General features: G+C 37.3%; 1 protein-coding gene across 8 annotated transcripts in view; it reads left to right on the top strand.

Annotated features, from left to right (window-relative positions):
• Positions 1–24,177, top strand: part of PHTF1 (putative homeodomain transcription factor 1) — a 77,937-nt gene that overhangs the window by 34,669 nt on the left and 19,091 nt on the right. For 6 of the 8 annotated variants that reach the window (XR_006267999.1, XR_006267996.1, XR_006267994.1 and 3 more), the window contains exons 6-15: positions 5,598–5,754; positions 6,946–7,080; positions 8,385–8,544; positions 11,669–11,842; positions 11,942–12,031; positions 13,614–13,835; positions 17,075–17,203; positions 17,726–17,998; positions 19,008–19,139; positions 19,641–19,727. Coding sequence is in view for 1 of the 8 variants with exons in the window: in XM_043460191.1 (XP_043316126.1) it covers positions 5,598–5,754; positions 6,946–7,080; positions 8,385–8,544; positions 11,669–11,842; positions 11,942–12,031; positions 13,614–13,835; positions 17,075–17,203; positions 17,726–17,998; positions 19,008–19,139; positions 19,641–19,727 (1,559 nt within the window). In the remaining 7 variants the exon portion in view is untranslated. The remainder of the gene's footprint in view (positions 1–5,597; positions 5,755–6,945; positions 7,081–8,384; positions 8,545–11,668; positions 11,843–11,941; positions 12,032–13,613; positions 13,836–17,074; positions 17,204–17,725; positions 17,999–19,007; positions 19,140–19,640; positions 19,728–24,177) is intronic. The other 2 variants (XR_006267998.1, XR_006268000.1) reach the window with 2 other exon arrangements.

The raw sequence follows: 24,177 nt of genomic DNA on the forward strand, positions 1-24,177 counted from the left end.
TAGCAATATGCACAACGTATGACCAACCAGAGAAACTCACCCAAGCTTTGGAATTCAGTTTTCATTGAGGGTTTATTATGTAGGCCTGGTTGATTGAGTCACTGGCCATGGAATTAAACTCAGTCTTTAGCTCCTGTTCCCTTCCCAAAGATCAGGCTGATACAATGTAGCTCAGAGGCCCAGCCCTCTAATTACATAGTTGGTGTTTCTGGTATGGCTACTCCTATTCTTAGTCATTTTATTGGCCTGTATTACCTGGTGTGGTCCAAGGGACCCACCATGAAAACAAAGATACTTTCCAACACTTGGGAAATTCCAAAAGTTTAAGAGTTACTTCCCAGGAATCAGGGACAAAGGGCTTTTACACAATTGGTAATTGAGATGACATGTATGCATATGATCAAAACTACAGCCTATTAAAATATTTAATTTCATAGATTCTGTCTCAGTCAGCAATTCCTTAAGTACCTAACATGTCTGTGCCAAGTACTCATTTAGGCTCGGAGAAAGATTTCCTACTCTCCTTCTAGCATAAACTCTATGCGGTCTTGGTGAATTATTCTTTTGCTATATTGTCAGATTTACATTGAAGTATTTTAATCATTCATTCAACAAATAATTGCATGTGTACTCTGTGCCAGATACTATCTTGGTATGACAGTGAACAGAATAGACAAAAATCCTTGCCTTCATGGTACTTAACGTTTTAGAGGTGAATTTGTATCCATGTTAACAAGTCTGCAAGGTCTGTAGTTTATTGTTTTCTTGCTGTTGTTATGTTTGTTGGATATCAGGGTATTGTTGTTCAGTCACTCAGTCATGTCTGACTCTTTGCAACCCCATGGACTGCAGCATGCCAGGCTTCCCTGTCCTTGACTATCTCCTGGAATTTGCTCAAACTCACATCACTGAGTCAATAATGCCATCCAACCATCTCCTCATCTGCCTCCCCTTTCTGCTGCCCTCAGTCTTTCCCAGCATCAGGGTCTTTAGCAGCAAATAGTCTCTTCACATCGTATGGCCAAAGTATTGGAGCTTCAGCTTCAGCATCAGTCCTTCTAATGAACTTTCAGTACTGATTTCCTTTACGATGACTGGCTTGATCTCCTTACTGGCCACGGGACTCAAGAGTCTTCTCCAACACCACAGTTCAAAAGCATCAGTTCTTCAGTGCTCAGCCTTCTTTATGGTCCAGCTCTCACATCCATACATGACTGCTGGAAAAACCATAGCTTTGATTAGATGGACCTTTGTCTGCAGAGTGAGTGATGTCTCTGCTTTTTAATACACTGTCTAGGTTTGTCATAGCTTTTCTTCCAAGGAGCAAGTGTCTTTTAATTTCATGGCAGCAGTCACCATCACAGTGATTTTGGGGCCCAAGAAAATAGTCTGTCACTGTTTCCATCTTTTCCCCATCTATTTGCCATGAAGTGATGGGACCAGATGCCATGATCTTAGTTTTTTGAATGTTGACTTTTAAGTCAGCTTTTTCAGTCTTCTCTTTTACCTTCATCAAGAGGTTCTTTAATTCCTCTTCACTTTCTGCCATTTGGGTGGTGTCATATACATATCTGAGGTTATTGATATTTCTTCCAGCAATCTTGATTCCAGCTTGTGTTTCATCCAGCCTGACATTTTGCATGATGTACTGTGCATATAAGTTAAATAATCAGGGTGACAATATGCAGCCTTGATATACTCCTTTCCCAATTTTGGACCAGTTTTGTTCCATGTTTGGTTCTAACTGTTGCTTCTTGGTCTACATACACATTTCTCAGGAGGCAGATAAGGTGGTCTGGTATTCCCATCTCTTGAAGAATTTGATAGTTTGTTGTGATCCACACAGTCAAAGGCTTTGACGTAGTCAGTAAAGCAAAAAGTTTTTCTGGAATTCTCTTATTTTTCTATGATCCAATGGATTTTGGCAATTTAATCTCTGGTTCCTCCACCTTTTCTTAATCCAGTTTGTACATCTGAAAGTTGCTGATTCACGTACTGTTGAAGCCTGACTTGAAGGATTTTTTTGAGCATTTCCTTGCTAGCATGTGAAGTGAGTGCAATTGTGTGGTAGTTTGAATATTCTTTGGCATTGCCCTTCTTTGGGATTGGAATGATAACTGACCTGAAAACTGTGGCCACTGCCGAGTTTTCCAAATTTGCTGGCATATTGAGTGCAGCACTTTCACAGCATCATCTTTTAGGATTTGAAATAGCTCAGCTGGGATTCCATCACCTCCACTAGTTTTGTTTATAGTAATGCTGCCTAAGGCCCATTTGACTCACACTCCAGAATGTCTGGCTCCGGGTAAGTGATCATACCATCATAGTTATCTAGGTCATTAAGACCTTTTTTGTACAGTTTTTTTGTGTATTTTTGCCACCTCTTTTTAATATCTCATGCTTCTGTTAGGTCCATACGGTTTCTGTCCTTCATTGTGCCCATCTTTGCATGAAATGTTCCCTTGTTATCTCTAATTTTCTTGAAGAGATCTCTAGTCTTTCCCATTCTATTGTTTTCCCCTGTTTCTTTGCACTGTTCACTTAAGGCTTTCTTATCTCTTATTGATATTCTTTGAAACTCTACATTCAGATGGGTATATCTTTCCTTTTCTCCTTTACCTTTAGCTTCTCTTCTCTTCTCAGCTACTTTAAGGCCTCCTCAGACAACCATTTTGCCTTTTTGCATTTCTTTTTCTTGGGGATGTTTTGGTCACCACCTCCTGTACAATGTTATGACCCTCCATTCATAGTTCTTCACTGACTGTATCAGATCCTATCCTTTGAATCTGTTTGTCACTTCCATTCTATAATCAGAAAGGATTTGATTTAGGTCATACCTGAATGGCCTAGTGGTTTTTCCCTTCCTTCGTCAATTTAAGTCTGAATTTTGCAATAAAGAGCTCATGATCTGAGCCACAGTCAGCTCCAGGTCTTGTTTTTGCTGACTGTATACAGCTTCTCAATTTTCGACTGCAAAGAATATAATCAATCTGATTTTGCTACTGACCATCTAGTGATGTCCATGTGTAGAGTCATCTCTTATGTTGTTGGAAGAGGGTGTTTGCTATGACAAGTGCATTCTCTTGGCAAAGCTATTAGCCTTTGCCCTATTTCATCTTGTACTCCAAGGCCAAACTTGCCTGTTACTACAGGTATCTCTTAACTTCCTACTTTTGCATTCCGATCCCCTATGATGAAAAGGACATCATTTTTGCTGTTAGTTCTAGGAGGTCTTGTAGATCTTCATTGGAACCATTCTTCTTCTTCGGCATTAGTGATTGGGGCATAGACTTAGATTACTATGAGGTTGAATGGTTTGCCTTGAAAATGAACCGAGGTGATTCTGTCACTTTTGAGATTGTATCCAAGTACTGCATTTTGAACTCTTTTGTTGACTATGAGGGCCACTCTATTCCTCTAAGGATTTCTTGCCCACAGTAGTAGATATAATGTTCATTGGAATTAAATTTGCCCATTCCTGTCCGTTTTAAAATGTTTACTGATTCCTAAAATGTCGATTTTCACACTTTTTTTTGGATGTATAATAAGTAGAATTTATTTAAAGTATACAGTGCAATGCGATTGACATATATATACACCTGTGAAAATATAATCAAGGTATAATAAATCAAGGTAATGAGCAAATCCACCATTCCCCGAAGTTTTCATTTGCTCATTTATAATTCATCCCTCTCCTCTGTCTCCTTTGTTCTCTCCTAGAAATCACTTATCAGCTTTATACTAATACAGATTAGTTTATACTTTCTAGGATTTTATATAAATAGAATAGAATCTGTGTTCTTTTTTTGATTGACTTATTAGGAAAATTATTTTGAAATTCACTCATGTTGTATGCATCAGTACTTGATTCCCATTGTTGAGTAGCATTCCATTTTTCTGAATAGGACATAGTTTGTTTGTATTTTCACCTGTTGATGGATATTTGAATTTTTTTCAATATGGGACTATTCCAAATATAACTACTATGAGTATTCAGATACAAATATTTGTGTGCACATATGCTTTCATTTCTCTTGGCTAATACCTAAGAGAGTAATGACTTGATCTAAAGGCACTCCCAACATTCCATGTCTTTCCTTAGTCCCAAGCAATGAACCTGGGCACTTTGCCTATTGTATAAAAACCTTGCAGTTTTCTAGGTTCATTTAACACCCGTGCCCTTTACAATACAGTTGCCATATGCATTATAATTACCTATGTTATAAACCCCACAAGATAACAATTTTTGTTTTAAACCAGTCTGTACATTTTAAGTAGAGTAAAATGACAAATTGTCTTTAATTTTACCAAGGTATTTACCATTTGAAATACTGTTCATTCCTTCTTGAGGGTCCACATTTTAAGGAATAGAAGTAATGCAGGTCTTTGGTGAGAAATCCTTAGTTTTTTAGTCTGAAATGTTTTTGTTTTACTGTTGCTTAAAGGTTATTTTGTCCGGGCAGAGAGGAGGGTGGATCGTATTGCTGTTGTTATTTTCCAGCCCGGCCGCGATATCTCAGTGTCTTCAGCCCTTCACTCCTTCGATGTTCACTCTTGCCATCTCCTGTTTGACTATTTCCAATTTACCTTGATTTATGGACCTAACATTCCAGGTTCCTATGCAATATTGGTCTTTACAGCATCGAGCTTTACTTTCACCACCGACACATCCACCACTGGGTGTCATTTCTGCTTTGGCTCAGCCTCTTCATTCCTTCTGGAGCTATTTCTCTCTTCTTCTCCAGTGGCATATTGGACACCTACTGACCTGGGAGGTTCATCTTTCAGTATCATATATTTTTGCCTTTTCATACTGTTGATGGGGTTTTCAAGGCAAGAATGCTCTTCAGGGTATTAGGGAATGAAATTAATTTTTCTCCACATAGAAAAGTTCATATAGCACAAGAATCATCTTTATGTTCATGTCTGAAAGAACTAATCTTTAAACTTGTATCTGGAAGTTTTGGGAGATAATTTGCGATATTTTTCTGTTTCTTTCATTTTTTATATCTTTGGATATTTCATACATACAGAGAGGCAATGTAGCATAGCAGTAAGGACTCTAGGAGTTCCCTACTGGTCTAGTGGTTAGGGCTCCAAGCTTCCGCTCCAGGGGCCTGGGTTCTATCACTGGTTTGAGAACTAAGCTCTCAAATGTCACACTGTGCAACAGCACCCCCCCCCCCACCTCCCAAAAAAGACTCTGAAGCCTAGCTGCCTGGGTTCAAATCTTAGATCTACTAATTGCTACATATAACTCTGGGCCTTGGAAAATACTATTCCTCTGAGCAGAGCAACAGTACAAAGTATTATACGGCAGCTAGTTGTTTTGTGGTGGAAATATCTAGAAATACCTAGACTATCATATTGCCAGAAAGGCATATCCTCTGGACACATCATTCTTCACTTGCTCTGTGATCTAGGCTTCAGGTTCTCACCTAGCTAATGTGCAGGTGGATTGTACTGAAGGAAATTGTGTGCTTTCACTTGTACACTCTTTACATGATAGAGTTTTGGAGAAATAATCTATATGGTTATTAGAACTGATTTTAAAGATGAGCTCTAATGGTTTCCATTTTGAAACCTTTTCTTTTCAGTGATAGCACTCGTGTTATATTTTATGATGCCTATCGTGAATGTAAGTGAAGTCCTCGGACCCTTGTGCCTTATGTTACTCATGGGAACTGTCCACTGTCAAATTGTGTCTACTCAGATAACAAGGCCATCAGGGAACAACGGAAATCGGAGAAGAAGGTGAGATAAGAAGTTACACTTGTGGTTGTGTATTTTCTGGGAGAGGCATTGTAGAACAAAATCTTGGAGTAAATTAATAAAAAGTCTTCCTCTTTTGCATATATTTTTCATTATTTTTTTGGCTAGAAGAAATGAATGCTTCACTTTTACTTTTCTCCCTGATGCTAAGAAACTTTGTCATAAACTTTTAATCGGGAGGGGGTCATTCAGTACAGTTGTTTAAAAGGAAAATTCCTATACTGTATTATTCTTTACTAAAATTTACCTTAAATAATGATTTTGGTAAAGCATTCTTCACAATTCAGTCTTAAAATTTGGTGAAAATTCACTATATACAAGGATCTTAGTGTGTCTGATTAATGGTATTAATGTTCTTACCTTTTTTCAATAGTAAATAAATTGATTTCTATATGTTCTAAACTTTTAATAAAGATTTAACTTGTCTACCCATAGGATTCATATCATGTCTTTACTGATCATGTGCTATGTGTGGGTTTTGGAACTGTTAAACGTTTTTAAAGTATATATGGTATTATCTTCCACAAGTCATCTTTCCTTAGAGTACCGATAGGTTTTTGTTCCCGCAAGGAGTTACTGTGTAAGATTTTTTCATTTGGTGCAAAGAATTTCAACATATTTATACTTATTTTTGAATGTTATTTTATAACCATGTTTTTTCCCCCCCAGAAAAGAATATTCCTTGAAAATTCAGTTTAATTGATTTAATGTTTTCTAAAGAAATTAAATATTTTGCTGTGTCTCATTGGTATTTACAGGATATATCTTTTCACTGCATAGGATATCCAAAAAAATGATTGCTTGCTATTATTTCATGTTTCCCTGATTAAATGTGCCAAATGGGTAGATTTCTGACATCTATATTTAAAGAAATTGGTCATTTTTTTTTTTTTTAGTGTTTCCTGAAAAGACTATTGGTCATATATAAGAAAATTTTCCTACTAGTAATATTTTTGAATAGCAGTTCTATTTCTTTAATGAATGAACAAAATGATACCTTTTGGTATCTTTGGAATCTGTTTTTGCCCTTAAATCAGAAATGTTCATGCATAATTTATCCTCATTATGAGAAGTTCATTGTACTTACTTTCAGGTGGTAAATGGTAGGGATATTCTAAGCAGAAATAGAAAAGGTCTTGAATAATCTGAAGTTGTTGAAATATTTTTTTGTAGAAAATTACGAAAAACTGTGAATGGTGATGGGAGCCGAGAAAATGGAAATAACTCCTCTGATAAAGCCAGAGGAGTGGAAACTTTGGAATCTGCACCCCTTAATGGTAGTTTTTGGAGGACTCTCTTTGGCAACAGGTGGGAAGTCTTATTAATACTTCCCACTTATTAATACTTCCCAATTTTCACATTTTCACCAAATTAATACTTATTAATGCTTCCTATAAAATGGAAGTTTTACTTGTTTTTGTGTTCACTTTAGTGTTTGCATAGTATATAACCTGATGAGGTTTTACGAGTATGCAGTGTAAGCATATTATCATAGTGGTGTGATTTTTTTTTTTTTTTTTTTTTTAGTGGTGTGATTTTTTAAAGTTCTAGAATGGTTTGCTTATTCACAGTGTCACCAGTGTCTGCTCTATTACCCATAAGTCCAGTTATCTACCATAAAAGTGTCATTCTGTTTGATCTTTAATGGCTCTTTAGACCACAAGATTACAGAAATATAAATACTCTAAAAGATTAAATATTTTAAGCCATATTGGCAAGTGTCTTGAGAGAAAGAAGAATTTTTAAGAGATGAGGTATTTTTTCAGTGTGAAAGCTGATTCCTCTTTAGGTGTGGGATGCAGGGCAGGAGGCTGGTGTCAATGGGCTGTAGGACAGAAAGGGAGATGAATTTAGGGTAACTTCGACCTCCTTCATGATTTTGTAGGTCATGACAGTGGTACTGTGACTCAAAGAAGTACTTATTTTTGTCATATATTAATGTTTGTGACTCAAAAGTAAAGTGTTCTGCAGCTTCATTTTTGAAGACAAATTGTGTCCACATATTTTTCTAAAGTTGACACTTTCGTTGAAGCATTTGAGTTCTTTGTGCTGAACATTTTGCTGGGCACTGCATGTTCCTCTTCTCAGTGATTTACCATCTTATTAGGAAAGTAAAACTAGCAGGTATGAGGCAGTCACAACAATGTAAAAACATCATAAATGGCATCATGCTGGCTAAAGGCCATGCAGTTCAGCAAATGGAATGATCATTCTGGAGTGAGACAGTAGGCAGGAGTCATGGAGGAGCTGAGAGTTACTGGGCTTTGAAGGACAGAAGAGGAAAGACATCCTGTGAAGTGGCAGAATCAGGCAATGTGAGGGAGGGGTTGGCTTTGTGTTTGAGAGGAAGACTGTGAACCTACTTCCTTGCAAAACCAAAAAGAACAGGATTCCTCTCAATTAACTGACCCAAGTCTTTGGAGACTAGAGAGAGAACTATATTCTGGCTTCCTACACCCTTAGGAAAGCTGGAGAGCCTGAAAAACACGATTTCTGAATCTTCTTGATTTCCAGATTAACATATTCTACTCCTCAGAAGAAAAGTGGTTTCATGAAAGACACTACTTTCAGAAAACTAATTATTAATCATTTTTTTTCCTTTAAAAAAATAGGATGAAAAGAGTTAAATTAATATGTAACAGAGGGACGGAAACTGACTATGATTCAGGTTGTCTGCATCCTATCATCAAGAAGAGACAGTGTCGACCAGAGATCAGAATGTGGCAAACAAGAGAGAAAGCAAAATTTTCCGATGGAGAAAAGGGCCGTAGGGTAAGATGTAGATGAGTATAAATATCACCTGGTCCTTTTCTTGTGTAAAATGTTCTATTCTTAGACTCTACTAAAAGCACACAAAAGATTCTAATAGATTTGTGTCATTTGAAATGTAAAACCAAAGGACATGAAAAGGAGAACACCTTGAAGTATAATATGAAGACTTTACCTTATTCTTCCAGTTTCTAGGGCCAGAGCTTGTTGTTTTATCTGCCCCTTGTCCAGACTTAGGAGGAGGCTGGTAGATTCAATGAACAGATTGGTGTAGAGGCTGCCATGTCATCTTCTAGAGAGGCAGGGACAGTGTGTGTTAAGGTTTGGGATAATATTTTTATGTTTATATAGAGCTATTATTCTGCTTTATGTCTAAAAATGACTATACTTTTATGTTTTAGTCATGAAATATTTTCTTATTTGTTAGACTGTGGCATTTATGAATTATAAAAAGAGCTAAGTCTTTTGAGCCATTACTGCAGTCAGGCACTATTCTAAGTGGTTTACATGTAGTAACTCACTTAATTGTTTCAACAGTTCTGTGAGATAGATGCTTTTATTTTTTAAAAAATGTTTTAATGGAAGGATAATTGCTTTACAGAATTTTGTGGTTTTCCGTCATACATCAACAAGAATCAGCTATAGGTACACCCGTGTCCCCTCCCTCCCAGACCTCCCTCCTACCTCCCTCCCCATCCCACCCTTACAGATTGTCACAGAGCCCTTGTTTGAGTTCCCTGAGTCATATAGCCAATTCCCATTGGCTGTCTACTTTACATATGGTATTGTAAATTTCTCCATAATCTCCCCTTCTCCCTCCTCTCCTCCCTCCATGTCCATAGGTCTGTTCTCTATGTCTGTTTCTCCATTCCTGCCCTGAAAATAAATCATCAGGGCCATCTCTTTAGATTCCACATATATGTGTCAGTATACAGTATTTATATTTCTCTTCTTGACTGACTTCGCTCTGTATAATAGGGTCTAGGTTCATCCACCTCATTAGAACAGATTCAGATGCATTCCTTTTTATGGAAGGAACTCCTCAGGAAGGCTGAGTAGTATTCCATTGTATATATGTACCACAGCTTCTTTATCCATTTATCTGTCAGTGGACATCTAGGTTGCTTGCATGTTCTAGCTATTGTAGGTAGTGCTGCAGTGAACATTAGGGTACACATGTCTTTTTCCAATTTTGGTTTTATCAGGGTATATGCCTAGGAGTGGGATTGCTGGGTCATGTGGTGGTTTTATTCCTAGCTTTTTAAGGAATCTCCATACTGCCTTCCATAGTGGCTGTATAAGTTTACATTCCCACCAGCAATGCAAGAGTGTTCCTTTTTCTCCACACCCTCTCCAGCATTTATTGTTTATAGACTTTTTGATGATGGCCATTCTGGCTGTTGTTAGGTGGTATCTCATTGTAGTTTTGATTTACATTTCTCTAGTAACGAGTGATGTTGAGCATCTTTTCATGTGCTTGTTAGCCGTCTGTCTGTCCGCTTTGGAGAAATGTCTCTTCAGACGCCTTTCCCACTTTTTGATTGGGTTCTTTGCTTTTCTAGTATTGAGCTGTATAAGCTGCTTGTATATTTTGGAAATTCTTTGTCAGTTGTTTCCTTTGCTATTATTTTCTCCCATTCTGAGGGTTGTCTTTTCGCCTTGTTTGTAGTTTCCTTTGCTGTGCAAAAGCTTTTAAGTTTCATTAGGTCCCACTTGTTTATTCTTGTTTTTATTTCCATTAATCTAGGAGGTGGGTCATAGAAGATCTTGCTTTGATTTATGTCATCAAGTGTTCTGCCTGTGTTTTCCTCTAAGAGTTTAATAGTTTCTGGTCTTAGGTTTAGGTCTTGAATCCATTTTGAGTTTAGCTTTGTGTTTGGTGTTAGGTAGTCTTCTAATTTCATTCTTTTGCATGTAGATGTCCAGATGTCTCACTTATTGAAGAGACTGTCTTTGCCCCGTTGTATATTCTTGCCTCCTTTGTCAAAAATAAGGTACCCGTAGGTGTGTGGGTTTATCTCTGGGTTCTTTATCTTGTTCCATTGGTCTATATTTCTGTTTTTGTGTCAGTACCATACTGTCTTGATGACTGTAGCTTTGTGGTATAGCCTGAAGTCAGAAAGGTTGATTCCTCCAGCTCCATTCTTCTTTCTCAAGACTGCTTTGGCTACTCAGGGTCTTTTGTGTTTCCATATAAATTGTGAAATTTTTCGTTCTAGTTCTGTGAAAAATGCCATTGGTAATTTTGATAGGGATCACATTGAATCTGTAGATTGCATTTGGTAGTATAGTCATTTTCACAATATTGATTCTTCCTACCCAGGAACATGGAATATCTCTTCATCTGTTTATGTTGTCTTTGATTTCTTTAATTAGTATCTTACAGTTTTCTGTATACAGGTCTTTTGTCTCTTTAGATAGGTTTATTCCTAGATATTTTATTCTTTTTGTTGCAGTGGTGAATGGTATTGATTCCTTAATTTCTCTTTCTGATTTTTCATTGTTAGTGTATAGGAATGCAAGTGATTTCCGTGTATTGACTGTATCCTGTTGCTTTGCTGAATTCACTGATTAGCTCTAGTAATTTTCTGATAGTTTCTTTTGGGTTTTCTGTGTGTAGTATCTTGTCATCTGCAGACTGTGAGAGTTTTACTTCTTTTTGATCTGGATTCCTTTTGTTTCTTTTTCTTCTATAATTGCCGTAGCTAGGACTTCTAAAACTATGTTGAATAATAGTGGTGAGAGTGGACATCCTTGTCTTGTTCCTGATCTTAGAGGGATTTATTTACTTATTGGCATCACCTTTCTGATGAGGAACTTGAGGCCCAGAGAGATTTAATTACTTATCTAAAGCTACATAGCTAATAAGCAGAAGAGCTGTGATTCAGACTTGACTTTGACTCAAGCCTGTGCTTCTAACCTCTACATTATTTAAATTATTTAGTTTCAAGAAAGCTTAATATTTTTCTTTATTAAGACCAACGAATATGTAGGTTTGTTCAGCTTTGACTTAGTTTACTTTTACTGCTTCTTAGTTTTTTTTTTTTTTTTGCTTCTTAGTTTTTATACACACAGCTTACTAGAGTCTTCTGGATGGTCCCCTGTGACATTGCTGTTCTCTTTGTAGGAGTCTTTTAGGCGTTTGGGTAATGGGATTTCAGATGATCTGTCAAGTGAGGATGACGGCGAAGCCCAAACACAGATGATGATACTGCGGAGGAGTGTGGAAGGGGCCTCAAGTGACAACGGTTGTGAAATTAAGAGTAGAAAATCAATACTTTCAAGACACCTAAACACTCAGGTAATTTTTATTGTAGTTTGTTAAAGTATAGGTATTAATTCCCAAGTAACAAAGTGTTTAACATATTTTCCTGTCATTTGTGGTCTTGATTTTTGGCAGGTAAAAAAGACCACTTCCAAGTGGTGCCCTGTTGTGCGGGATTCAGATAGTCTGGCTGAATCGGAGTTTGAATCAGCAGCCTTCAGTCAGGTAATGTATCCTTTTTCAAGGCATATTCTTGAATGTAATAAATTTTATCCATTCCTTTTTTTTTTATTGGATGCAGAGGAGGGGGCTAGCAAATATATACATAACTTTAGGATAACCAATTGAAAAAAAAAAAAAAAAGAATGGTAAAGGGCTTCCCTGATGTCTCAGATGGTAAAGAATTTGCCTGCAATGCAGGAGACCTGGATTTGATCCCTGGGTCAGGAAAATCCCCTGGAGAAGGGAATGGCTACTCATGAATTCCAATATTCTTGCCTGGAGAATTCCGTGGACAGAGCTGCTTGGTGGGCTACAGTCCATAGGGTCGCAGAGAGTCAGAAATGACTGAGTGACTAACACTTTCACTTTTTCCTCTGCCTCCAACTGTCTACCTATTTAGCAGCTTTTTTTTTTTTTTTTAATCTATCAGCTTTTATATGACTAGTCACTCAAGAAAAAGAATGAGCTCTTTGTCTTTGACCTGATCTTAAAAGTATCATAGATGATGCCCAGAAAGAGATTCCTCAATCCCTAGATGATGAGAGCCAGAATACTGGAGTGGTTAACCATTTCCTTCTCCACGGGTCTTCCCAACCCGGAGATTGAACCCAGGTCTCCCGCATTGCACGCAGATTCTTTACTGTCTGAGCCACCAGGGAAACCCACTTGGAATATGGAGTTTATTCTTAAGCATTGTTTCTGTGTAAGTGGCCTTGTTGCTGATGAGGACAGATATTTGAGAAGTGAGAGATGGGAGCAGTAAGTCTGCTTATCATGAAAGCTAATGGACATATTATACATTTGCTGTGTTGTGCTTAGTCGCTCAGTCGTGTCTGACTCTTCGGAACCCCACGGACTATACTGGCTCTGTGAGGTTTCTCCACACAAGAATACTGGAGTGAGTTACCATGTCCTTCTCCAGGGGATTTTCCCAACCCAGGGACCGAACCCAGGTCTCCCACATCGCAGGTGGATTCTTTACCATCTGAGCCACCAGGGAAGCCCATTGTACATTTAGGACATTATAATTCAGAGATGAGGGGAGCAGATGGTGGTAGTAGCTTTTGATTGGCAAGGTTGTTGGGCTGTGGAAAAACTTTCATATTTATGTTTATACTGCAGGAGAGCTACAATGTCCATACTCTCCTCTGCTTGATTACCCTTTCCCCTGTTTGGCTGGGTTCCCAGATGTGATTGTGTCTATGGTCAAGCTCACAATATTTACAGTAGAAGACACTTTGGGTGTGCCAGTAGGCTCAGCCACACCTACTCTCAGAGTCGGCCCTCAGAATGTGTTTGCAGGAGTCACTCCCATCCCAGGGCACCTCAGCTGAACAATCCCATGACTTGGCAATACTTCTCAGAGTCCTCTTTTATAGTTTGTTAAGAGTCATCAGAGTTCACGTTTAAATATGAAAGTATATTATTGTTATGTGAAGTCTTGTCAACAAAGGCATGGTGATCAGTTTATGAGAGCATGCCAGTCATCACCATAGGTGCCTTGTTTTCATTTTATTTCAGATACATAGTTGTTTTTAAAAATGAATGAAAAAAATTTTTTTTGGTTTTTGTTTTTCCCTTAAAGGGCTCTAGGTCTGGCACGAGTGGTGGCTCTCGAAGCCTCAACATGTTGAGAAGAGACTCGGAGAGCACCCGCCACGACTCGGAGACAGAGGACATGTTATGGGATGACCTGCTGCATGGCCCTGAGTGCCGGTCGTCTGTCACCAGCGACAGTGAGGGGGCACATGTGAACTCCCATCACTCAGGGGCCAAACGGGATCCCAAAGAGGATGTTTTCCAGCAGGTCTGTACAGGTGATGATTTACTGACCTTTAATGTTTACCGTGTACTTACCATGTGATAGGCACCGTATTATCTCTCTTAATTCTACAATAACCCTGTAAGGTGGACCCTTATTATCCCTAATTTAGAGATGAAGAAATTGAGCGTAATTTGTAAGTGAAGATGTTGGACTCAGTACTCAGAAGAAAGCACTCTCTAATTCCCCTAACCTAACTGTTTCTTCCTAATACCTTTTCTTATTTTCCTTAGAATGATCCTTATGGATACTTTAAAGTGAATACTTTATACGAGCAGGGTTGCTCGTGTAAACTGCTCGTATGGATACTTTAAAGTGAATACTTTATACAAGCTCATATAAATTGCTTGTATGGATACTTTAAAGTGAATATACGAGCAGGGTTGCAGTAACCTCATATTGTATTTTCAGATATATCACAGTATTTTATGTGAATTACTAGGAGATGGCATTGCTTTCTTCTCTAATAATTTATAAAGCAAGTGATGCTTTTAATTTCAGGTTCTCTTTTAGTATCTTAAAATCAGATAGCCTGGAAATGGGGATTCTTAGGTTATTTCAACCTTCCAATCTAGGAATTCATTCTTCAGAAATGTTTTTACTTTCTTTCATGTAGTAACAATAGTTCCTACTTCTTAGAAACATTGTGATATATCTAATGAGATAATTTAAAGTGCTTAGCACTATCTTGGCAAAGAGTAAGTAGCCAGTACATGTTAGCTTGGTTATTACTATTTCTGTCAGATGATTGGTTTTAAGTAATGATGATGATGACGACTGTTCTCTACTTAAATACTTGTGGAGCTGCAGTGATTATTTCATGAGCTTATCCCACTGCTCGCTGGACTGAATGATTAGAAAATGGTTTTCATATCAGTCCTTCCTGTGTTTAATGCCAACGATCATGACTCTTCTTAGTTTTTTTTTTCTTTTTCTTAGTTTTATTTTTTCTTTTATTTTTTCCACAATGACTTAATAAATAGTGGATGTTGGATATTCATTTCTTTAATTACTGAATTTTCTTAATTCTAAGATACCTTAGATTTAGGTTATACATTATAATGAAAAACATTCTGCTTCATTAAATGTATACAATTTTCTTAAACTACCTGGAAACAGTATACACTTTATCACTAAAGTTTTAAACTTTCCCCTCCAATTTTGCTATCAAAATTTGAATCTGAATATTCTTTCCATTCAGTCTGAAGACTCATCTAAATTACATTAGCCTTTGGTAGTAATGCATAGCATCATGATGATTTCCACCTTTGTACTTTTGGGATTTATGGTATAATTTTAAGGCACATGTAAGAATAACTAGGTTAAGATGAAACTCACCATGTTAAATCGAGTGCATCATTTCCCAGTTCTCCCACCTAACATGTTCTTCTTTTAGTCCCCATATTTCTAAATACCACCACTAACCACCCAAGTCAGAAACCTTGGGGCCATTCTTGATGCCACCACTGCCCCCTCTCAACGTGCCCCCCTCCCCCACCCAGCCCCCGGCTGCCATCCCCTGTACCTAATCTATCATCACATTTTCTTGATTCTGCTGTGTAATATCTGCATCTGCTCATCTGTGTCCACCCTGCTTAGTGGATGGCTCTCATCTGGATGCCTAGAACAGCTTCTCTAGTCTTGTTCCCTTTGCTTCATTTTCCACACTACAGCTGGAATGATGCTTCTGAAATACAAATCTGGGACCTCCTGGTGGTCCAGTGGTTAAGAATCTGCCTTGCAATGTGCAAAGAACATGGGTTCAATCCCCGGTCAGGGAACTAAGATCCCACATGCCTTGGGGCAGCTAAGCCTGTGCGCCACAGCTAGAGAGTCCACAGGCTCTGGAGCCCACACACCACAACTGCAGAGCCCGCACACTGCAGCTATGACCCAACTCAGCCAAGTAATTAAATAAAATTAAAAAAATAAAATACTAAAATTGTTTTTTAAAAGTACAGATCTGATGCCATTCCCCTTACAATGCTTTAACTGCTTTCTTTTTCCTTTTGAATTATTTGCTTCTGTTTATTTGCTTGATACAGTCTCATATGGTATAGTTCGACTCAACTGAACTTCTTCCAGTTTCCTCATGTACTTCTGGGTCTTTCCACAAACTGATTTATTTGCCTGAAGCACATTTTTCTCCAGTCCTCTTATCCTTTGGGTCACTCCCTTTTGTCTTTCAGGTCTTGGCTCAGTTGATACTTCCTTAGGAAGTCTTTTTAATATGCTCCTAAAGCATTCTTCCCTTCCCTTATCACACTATGCAGTAACTTTATTTAATCATGTCTCCTTTATAAGTCTGTAAACTCCTTGATGGCAAGAACCTTGTGTCTTGTTCTCCATTATATACATAGTTCCTGTTAATAGTAGCTGATTAATAAATATTTTTTTGGCTAAATCAGTTAATAGATCCATAAATGCTCATCAGCATTGTGCTGAGCATTGTTGTCAGAGAAGAAATACGCCATATGATCTTTTAAAAAAAATAACTTATGTATTAGTTTGGGGATAAGATGATTTTATGGAAAACAAGTAGAGGGCACTATAAAAGCAGCAGCATATAATTAGATGCAGATTTGTCTGCTGTAGGCTGTACAGGCTTTTGATTGATCCAGAGAAGGGCAATGTGAGAGAGACTTGTGGCCATCAGAGAGGACATGTTGATAAAATGGACTTGAGTTGGGACTTAAAGAACAAGACATGACATGGCAGAGGGAAGTGCTGGGCTGTTTTCACAGTGACCTTCTCTTGTGCTGTCTATGCTTTTCCATGTCCTGATTAGACCAGAGAAAGGCTTACCTCTTACCATTCCTGTGATATCTAAGCCCTGTTAGCGCCTCTCCTACCTAACTTCCTACTACCCCTGGTCTAGTCATGGTGCTATGGAAATACTCTCCTCCTTGATATCCCATGAATATACCAAGCTTATCCTCACTTCCATATGCTTAGAGGGGGGAGCAACTTCAGAGATCATGGAATCCTACCTCCCATCATCACAGAAGACTTACAGCCTCTCTTCAGGTAAGAAGTTGGCTTAGTGAAGAGAAAGGACCAGAAGCTGGCATCGTGGAGGTGGTGACTGGAGTGACCGGCTTTGTGAAGGAGACAGGATGACAAGGCAGAGCACTGGCCAGTGTGGCCTGGGAACTGGACAAAGGGAAACGGTTCTAAAGGAGGAAAGAATGAGTGGATGGAAATACTTATTTTTTTCTTTTCAGAACCATTTATTCTGGCTTCAGAACTCAAGTCCTGCCTCTGATCGAGTTAGTGCAATAATCTGGGAAGGGAATGAGTGCAAAAAGATGGATATGTCTGTGTTGGAAATAAGTGGCATCATCATGAGCAGGGTAAGGTTTAATAAGTTTTCAGACTTTTCAAAAGATCTGTTTTATAATCGGCAGCTATTTCATTGCAGAAGGAAATGGCAACCCACTCCAGTGTTCTTGCCTGGGAAATCCCATGGACAGAGGATCCTGGTGGACTGCAGTCCATAGGATCACAAAGAGTCGGGCCCAACTGAACACACACGCACACACAGACAGCTATTTCATATTGTATTTAATGATCAAAACATTGACTCTGTTTTTGAGACACAAGTATGTGTACCTTAAATTTTGTAGCCAGTTTTCACTTGGTAGTGTGTTTTTTAATTTGTTACAAAGGTCTCTGTGAGCCTGATCAATTATTCAGGTAGACTTTACAAATATTTCTTATTTAATCCTACAAGTCATACATCTGTACATCATTTTTATTTGTATTTCTTTTACAACAGATTTAGTTTATAATAATCTAAGTAGTATTTGACAAATGCTGCTTCACAACTCCATATAGCTGTGCAATAATGATGGCTGTTTTAAATTAATTTCCAGGTTAATGCTTATCAGCAAGGAGTAGGCTATCAGATGCTGGGAAATGTCGTCACCATTGGATTAGCATTTTTCCCTTTTTTACACCGGCTGTTCCGTGAGAAGAGCCTTGACCAGCTAAAGTCCATCTCAGCTGAGGAGATCTTGACTCTCTTTTGTGGGGCACCACCTGTTACACCTATTATTATTTTGTCTATAATTAACTTTTTTGAGCGACTGTGTCTTACCTGGATGTTTTTTTTCATGATGTGTGTGGCAGAGAGAACATATAAACAGGTCAGTAGAAAATTGAGTAAAATTTCTCACCTCTTTTTTTCTGTGTGATATTCTGTTGAGTTGATTTTGTTGTCTTGATTTGTTCTCTCTCCAGAAGCTAACATGGGCAGTGGAGGCTTGATAAGTGGACTTTTGGTATTTGTGGGTTTAACACTTCTGATATTGTTTAGTTACAAATGACATGCTATAATCTGAAATTTTACTGAGCCTATATGTAGGAGTAAGTGGCTGAGCCTAGCTGATTGCTCACACCTGCTCCTTGATGTGCCTCGATGTATTTTATATCTGTAGAGTGTGTAGTAATTCCAAGGTGAAAATGTTTCTGAAAAATGGCCAAGTGAGAAATAAATTTATTGAAATTGGATAAGAGTTTGGGATTGAGGGCTTACTATATTGGTGATATGTGCAAAAAAATACAGTTTTTGAATGGAAATGTAATTTGGGAGTAAGCTCGAATTTTGTATAAATGTTTGAATTTGTCAAGGTGGGGATTCACAACAGTCTCCAAGGTGTATTCCTTGAAAATGTCCAGAATGTACTATATCAGAAGAATGTGTACATGCGTGTTCAGTTGTGTCCAGTTCTTTACGACCCTTTGGACTGTAGTCCAAGCTACAAGCTCCTCTGTCCATGGGATAATTTAGGCAAGAATACTGGAGTGGGTTGCCATGCCTTCCTCCAGGGCATCTTCCTGACCCAGGGATTGAACCCGAATTTTCTGTGTCTCCTGCATTGCAGGTGGATTCCTTACCTACTACTACTGATTCCTACCTACTGAGCCTTTGGGGAAGCCCCCATGAAGAAGTCACTAAGACAGGAAGTGAAAAAGCATTGTTAATAGCTCATTAATCTGTTGCTACAGAAAGCACATTATACATAATGATCAGAACTTGATTCTTGTAATATTTTTTATGTGCTGGGAATATTTTACAATTATACAAGTATATACACAGTGACACATACATACATTTCACTTTGTGGTTGTTTTTTTTTTTTTAACCTCCTCTAGAGATTTTTATTTGCAAAACTCTTCAGCCATATTACTTCTGCCAGGAAAGCTAGGAAATATGAAATACCTCATTTCAGACTTAAAAAGGTGGAGAACATTAAGATATGGTTATCACTGCGTTCCTTTCTAAAGGTGAGTTTTAACTAACCATGGAATATCTGCAATAATACACAGAAAACATGCTCATTGAAATTTCTGGTGGCAGATATTCACTAGGCTGGTTAGTCCTATGTTCTGGACAGATTATATCAGTGACTGACATCTAGCTCACCTGTTTGACACCAGATTGGGAGTGATCTATCTGCAGAGCTGGTAGAGCTAATTAAATAAGGGCTTGTAAAGGGAAAAGAAAATTTAAACTCTTAGGGCAGAGTGATAAGCTGAATGTTGCATCTTTTTCTGACTTCTGGGGAAACATTCCTGCTGAAAATGTGTTAGTGAATCAGTCACACCCTTAACTTGAATGGCATGAATCTCAGAGGTTAATTAAAGTTGAAGATGTCCAAAATATATTAGAATCCTGTGTCAGAAACTTCTTATAAATGTTCGTTTTCACACCAACATAGTAAGATTAGGTCCCCTAATCTGTCTCCGGCGGGGACCTAAAATGCTAACCTGTGTCTCACTCTCTAGAGACGGGGCCCACAGCGATCAGTAGATGTGGTTGTGTCTTCCGTCTTCCTACTGACACTTTCCATTGCTTTCATTTGTTGTGCCCAGGTAAGAGTTTCAGATCTATTTCAGTGGAAAGTAGAAAATAGAACTCGCTTTCTGTTTTAGGCTAGTTCACTGTATTTAAGTGAATACACTCACGCACACACACATACACATACGCATATGCAACAGATGTTTGTTTCTGACAGCTCTGGGAACCGGGGAGTCCAAGGTCAAGGTGCCAGGATGGTTATGTTGAAGTATTGGGTTGGGCCAAAAAATTTGTTTGGATTTTTCTGTAAGATGGTACAGAAAAACCATACTAACTTTTTGACTAACCCTGTGTGTGTGTGTGTGTGTGTGTTTTATGTGTCTAAATTTCTTTTGCTATTTTGAATACTTGTTAATTTTTATGACTTTTGAAATGAGAATAAGGGTAATTTTTAGTCCTTTAAGACTCTGAGATCATGGTAACTTAATTTTAATTGGAAGTTTTGATAAAGCTATATATCATGATGGATACAAAATAGTGATTTTTCTAACTTCATCATTTCTTCTAATTTTTTTGTCACTCTAAAGTAGACTTTTCCCCATTTATTTAATCATTCATTCACTTATTATGTTATGGATTCCTATGTTCTTTTTATCCAATGGATTATAAACTATTGCTATATTGTTTTGATGCGTAATTGTCCCAGATTTGGCCAGCGGGAGACCCTTAAAGTGCCTTTCTATGTTCTTTGGAGAGGTCCCTATATATTTTTTGTTTCTATTTCTGTGTTTTCTTTTTTATAAGAATTTACAGCCTTATTCTATACTTTTCCACTTAGTGAGTTTTAACTCTGCAACAGTCAGAAAACATGCTCTGAATGTTTTCAGTCCTTTGAAATATGTACAAACTTGTTTTATTATCCAGTACATGGTCAGTTTCATTAAATCTTCCATTAGCTCTTTGAAAGAATTTTTATTCCATTGTTTTGGAGAGCAGTTTTCCCTCTCTATAAATTAGCCCAAGTTTATTAGTTGTATGGCTGAAATTTCCCATATTCTTACTCATCTTTTTGGTTTGCTTATTTTATAAACCATTGAGAGAAGTGTGGTCATGTCTGCTCTGATGGCAGATTTATCTTTTTCTCCTTTTGTTTCTGTCAGTTTTTGCTTTATATGTTTTTAAGCAGTATAATTGGCTGCATGCAGACTTAAAATTGATATCCGTCTCCTTGGTGGATTGACTTTTATGTAATTTATAGTCTTTTTTTTTTCTCAATCCAGGATCACATATTCATTTAGCTGTCATCTCTCATCTGTCACTTAGCTCTTTAATCTCCTTTAATCCTGAACAGTGTCAAGGTTTGTCTGTCTTTCATGAACTGATAAAATGTTTCTGTCTCTAATGTATCTTAAAGTCTACTCTGATGTTAATTTAACTATACTGTCTTTTGATTAGTTTTTGTATGCTATATCTTTGTTTTCTACCCCTTTTCATTTATTTTTTCTTCATATTTTAGTTGCCTTTTATAGTCAGCATACTGATTGCTTGTTTCTTTTTTTTTTTTTTGCTGTTAATCTATCAAAATGCTTTAATATCTTTAGTAATATCTTTTTGTCAATGTTGAAAATTTATTTCATTTATTTTGGTAACAAATCTGAGTTTGCTACAAAATATTTTATCTTTCTGAGCTCTATCTTTTTTATTAAAATTGAAGTATAGTTGATTTACAATGTTATGTTAGTTTAAGGTATACAGCAAAGTGATTCAGTTATACATATTTATACATGTTTATATGTAACTGTATATTTTCTTTGCAGATTCTTTTCCCTTATATGGGCTTCCTTGGTAGGTCAGATGGTAAAAAAAATCCTCCTGCAATGTGGGAAACCTGGGTTCGATCTCTGGGCTGGGAAGATCCCCTAGAGGAGGGCATGGTAACCCACTCCAGTATTCTTGCCTGGAGAATCCCCATGGACAGAGGAGCCTGGCGGGCTACAATCTGTGGGGTCGCAAGGAGTCGGACATGACTGAGTGACTAAGCGCATAGGTTATTATAAATATTGAGTATAGTTCCCTGTGATATATATACCACATCTTCTTTATCCATTTGTCTGTTGATGGACATTTATATTGCTTCTATGTCTTGACTGTTGTAAATAGTGCTGCAATGAACATTGGGTTGCATATATATTTTTCAATTATAGTTTTGTCTGGATATATGCCCAGGAGTAGGATTGGAGGGTCATATGTTGTAATTCTGTTTTTAGTTTCTTAAGGAACAGTCATATTCTGCCTGGTGATAGTACCAATTTACATTCCCATCCACAGTGTAGGAGGGTTCCTTTTTCTCTACACTCTCTTCAACATTTATTATTTGTAGACTTTTTGATGATGGTCATTCTGACTGCAGTGAGGTGATACTTTATTGTAGATTTGTTTTGCATTTCTCTAATAATTAGCAGTGTTGAGCATCTTTTCATGTGCTTTTTGGTCATCTGCATGTCCTTTTTTGGAAAACTGTCTATTTAGATCTTCTGTCCATTTTTTAATTGGGCTAATTTGGGTGTTTTTGTTATTGAGTTGTCTGAGCTGTTTGTATATTTTGGGAATAAAGCCCTACTGGTCTCATCATTTATAAACATTTTCTCCCATTCTGTAATTTGTCTTTTTGTTTTATTTGTGGTATCCTCTGTTGTGCAAAAGCTTTTAAGTTTAATTTGTTCCCATTTGTTTATTTTTGTTTTTATTTCCATTACTCTAGGAGATGGATCCAAAAAGATATTGCTGTGATTTATGTAAAAGAGTGTTCTGCCTGTGTTTTCCTCTAGGAGCTTTATATCATAGTATCCAGTTTTACATTTGGGTCTTTAATCCATTTTATTTTTGTATATGGTGTTAGAGAAATTTTATAATTTCATCCTTTTACACTTAGCTGTCCGTTTTCCCAGCATCATTTATCGAAGAGACTGTTTTTTCTCCATCGTATGTTCTTGCCTCCTTTGTCATAGATTAATTGACTACAGGTCTGTGGGTTTATTTCTGGGCTTTCTATCATGTTCCATTGATCTTATTTCTGTTTTTGTGCCAGTACCATACTGTTTTTATTACTGTAATTTTGTATTGTAGTCAGAAGTCAGGGAGCCTGTTTCCTCCAGATTGCTTTGGCTATCGACATATTTTGTGTTTCTATACAAATTAAAAAAATTTTTTTTGTTCTAGTTCTTTGAAAAATTTCATTGGTAATTTGATAGAGATTGCATTGAATCTGTAGATTGTCTTGGGTCGTATGGTTATGTTAACAACGTTAATCCTTCCAGTCCAAGAAACCAGAATATATATGTATATATCTTTCCATCTGCTCTGTCATCTTCAGTTTCTTTCATCAGTGTCTTATAGTTTTTGGAGTACAAGTATTTAGCCTCCTTAAGTAGGTTTATTCCTAGGTATTTTGTTCTTTTTGACTTGATGGTAATTAGGATTGTTTCCTTAGTTTCTCTTTCTTATCTTTTGTTGCTAGTGTATAGAAATGCAACAGATTTCTGTGTATTAATTTTGTATTCTGCAACTTTACCAAATTCACTGATGAGCTCCAATCATTTTCTGATGGCATCTTTAGGATTTTCTATGTACTGTATCATATTGTCTGCAAACCCCGTGACAGTTTTACTTCTTCCTTTCCAATTTGGATTCCTTTTATTTCTTTTTCTTCTCTGAATGCTGTAGCTAGGACTTCCAAAACTCCTAGCTTCTTTCTGTTGAATGAAAGAAGTGAAGTTGGGCATCCTTGTCTTGTTCCCGATCTTAGAGAAAATGCTTTCAGCTTTTCACTGTTGAGGATGGTGGTCGCTGTGGGTTTGTGATATGTGGCCTTTAGTACATTGAGATATGTTCCCTCTATGTCCAGTCTGATGGGAGTTTTTAATCATTTAATGGATATTAAATGTCAAAAGTTTTTTCTGCATGTATTGAGATAATCATACAGTTTTTATTCTTCAGTTTGTTAATGTGCAGTGTATCACAGTGATTGATTTGTGGATGTTGAAAAATCCTTGCATCTCTGAGATAAATCCCACTTGATCATGGTGTATGATCCTTTTACGGTATTGTTGGATTCAGTTTGTTGCATCTATGTTCATCATGGTTCTAGGCTTACAGTTTTCTTTTTTGTGTGTAATTTCTTTGTCTGGTCTTGGTATCAGAGTGATGATGGCCTCATACAGTGAGTTTGGAAGTGTTCCTTCCTCTGCAGTCTTTGGGAATACTTTCAGAAGGATAGGTATTATCTCTTATCTAAATGTTTGGTGGAATTCGCCTGTGAATCTCTCTGGTCCTGGAGTTTTGCTTTCTGGGAGTTTTAAAATCATAGATTCAATTTCAGTATTTGTGAATGATCTAATCATATTTTCTATTTTTTCTTGGTTCAGTCTTCAGAGAGTGTACCTGTCCAAGAATTTGTCTATTTCTTCTAAGCTGTCTGTGTTATTGATATATAATTGCTTGTAGTGGTTTCTCATTTCTAACTAA

The sequence above is a fragment of the Cervus canadensis genome, chromosome 2, assembly GCF_019320065.1.
Source record: "Cervus canadensis isolate Bull #8, Minnesota chromosome 2, ASM1932006v1, whole genome shotgun sequence".
Taxonomy (NCBI): Eukaryota; Metazoa; Chordata; class Mammalia; order Artiodactyla; family Cervidae; genus Cervus; species Cervus canadensis.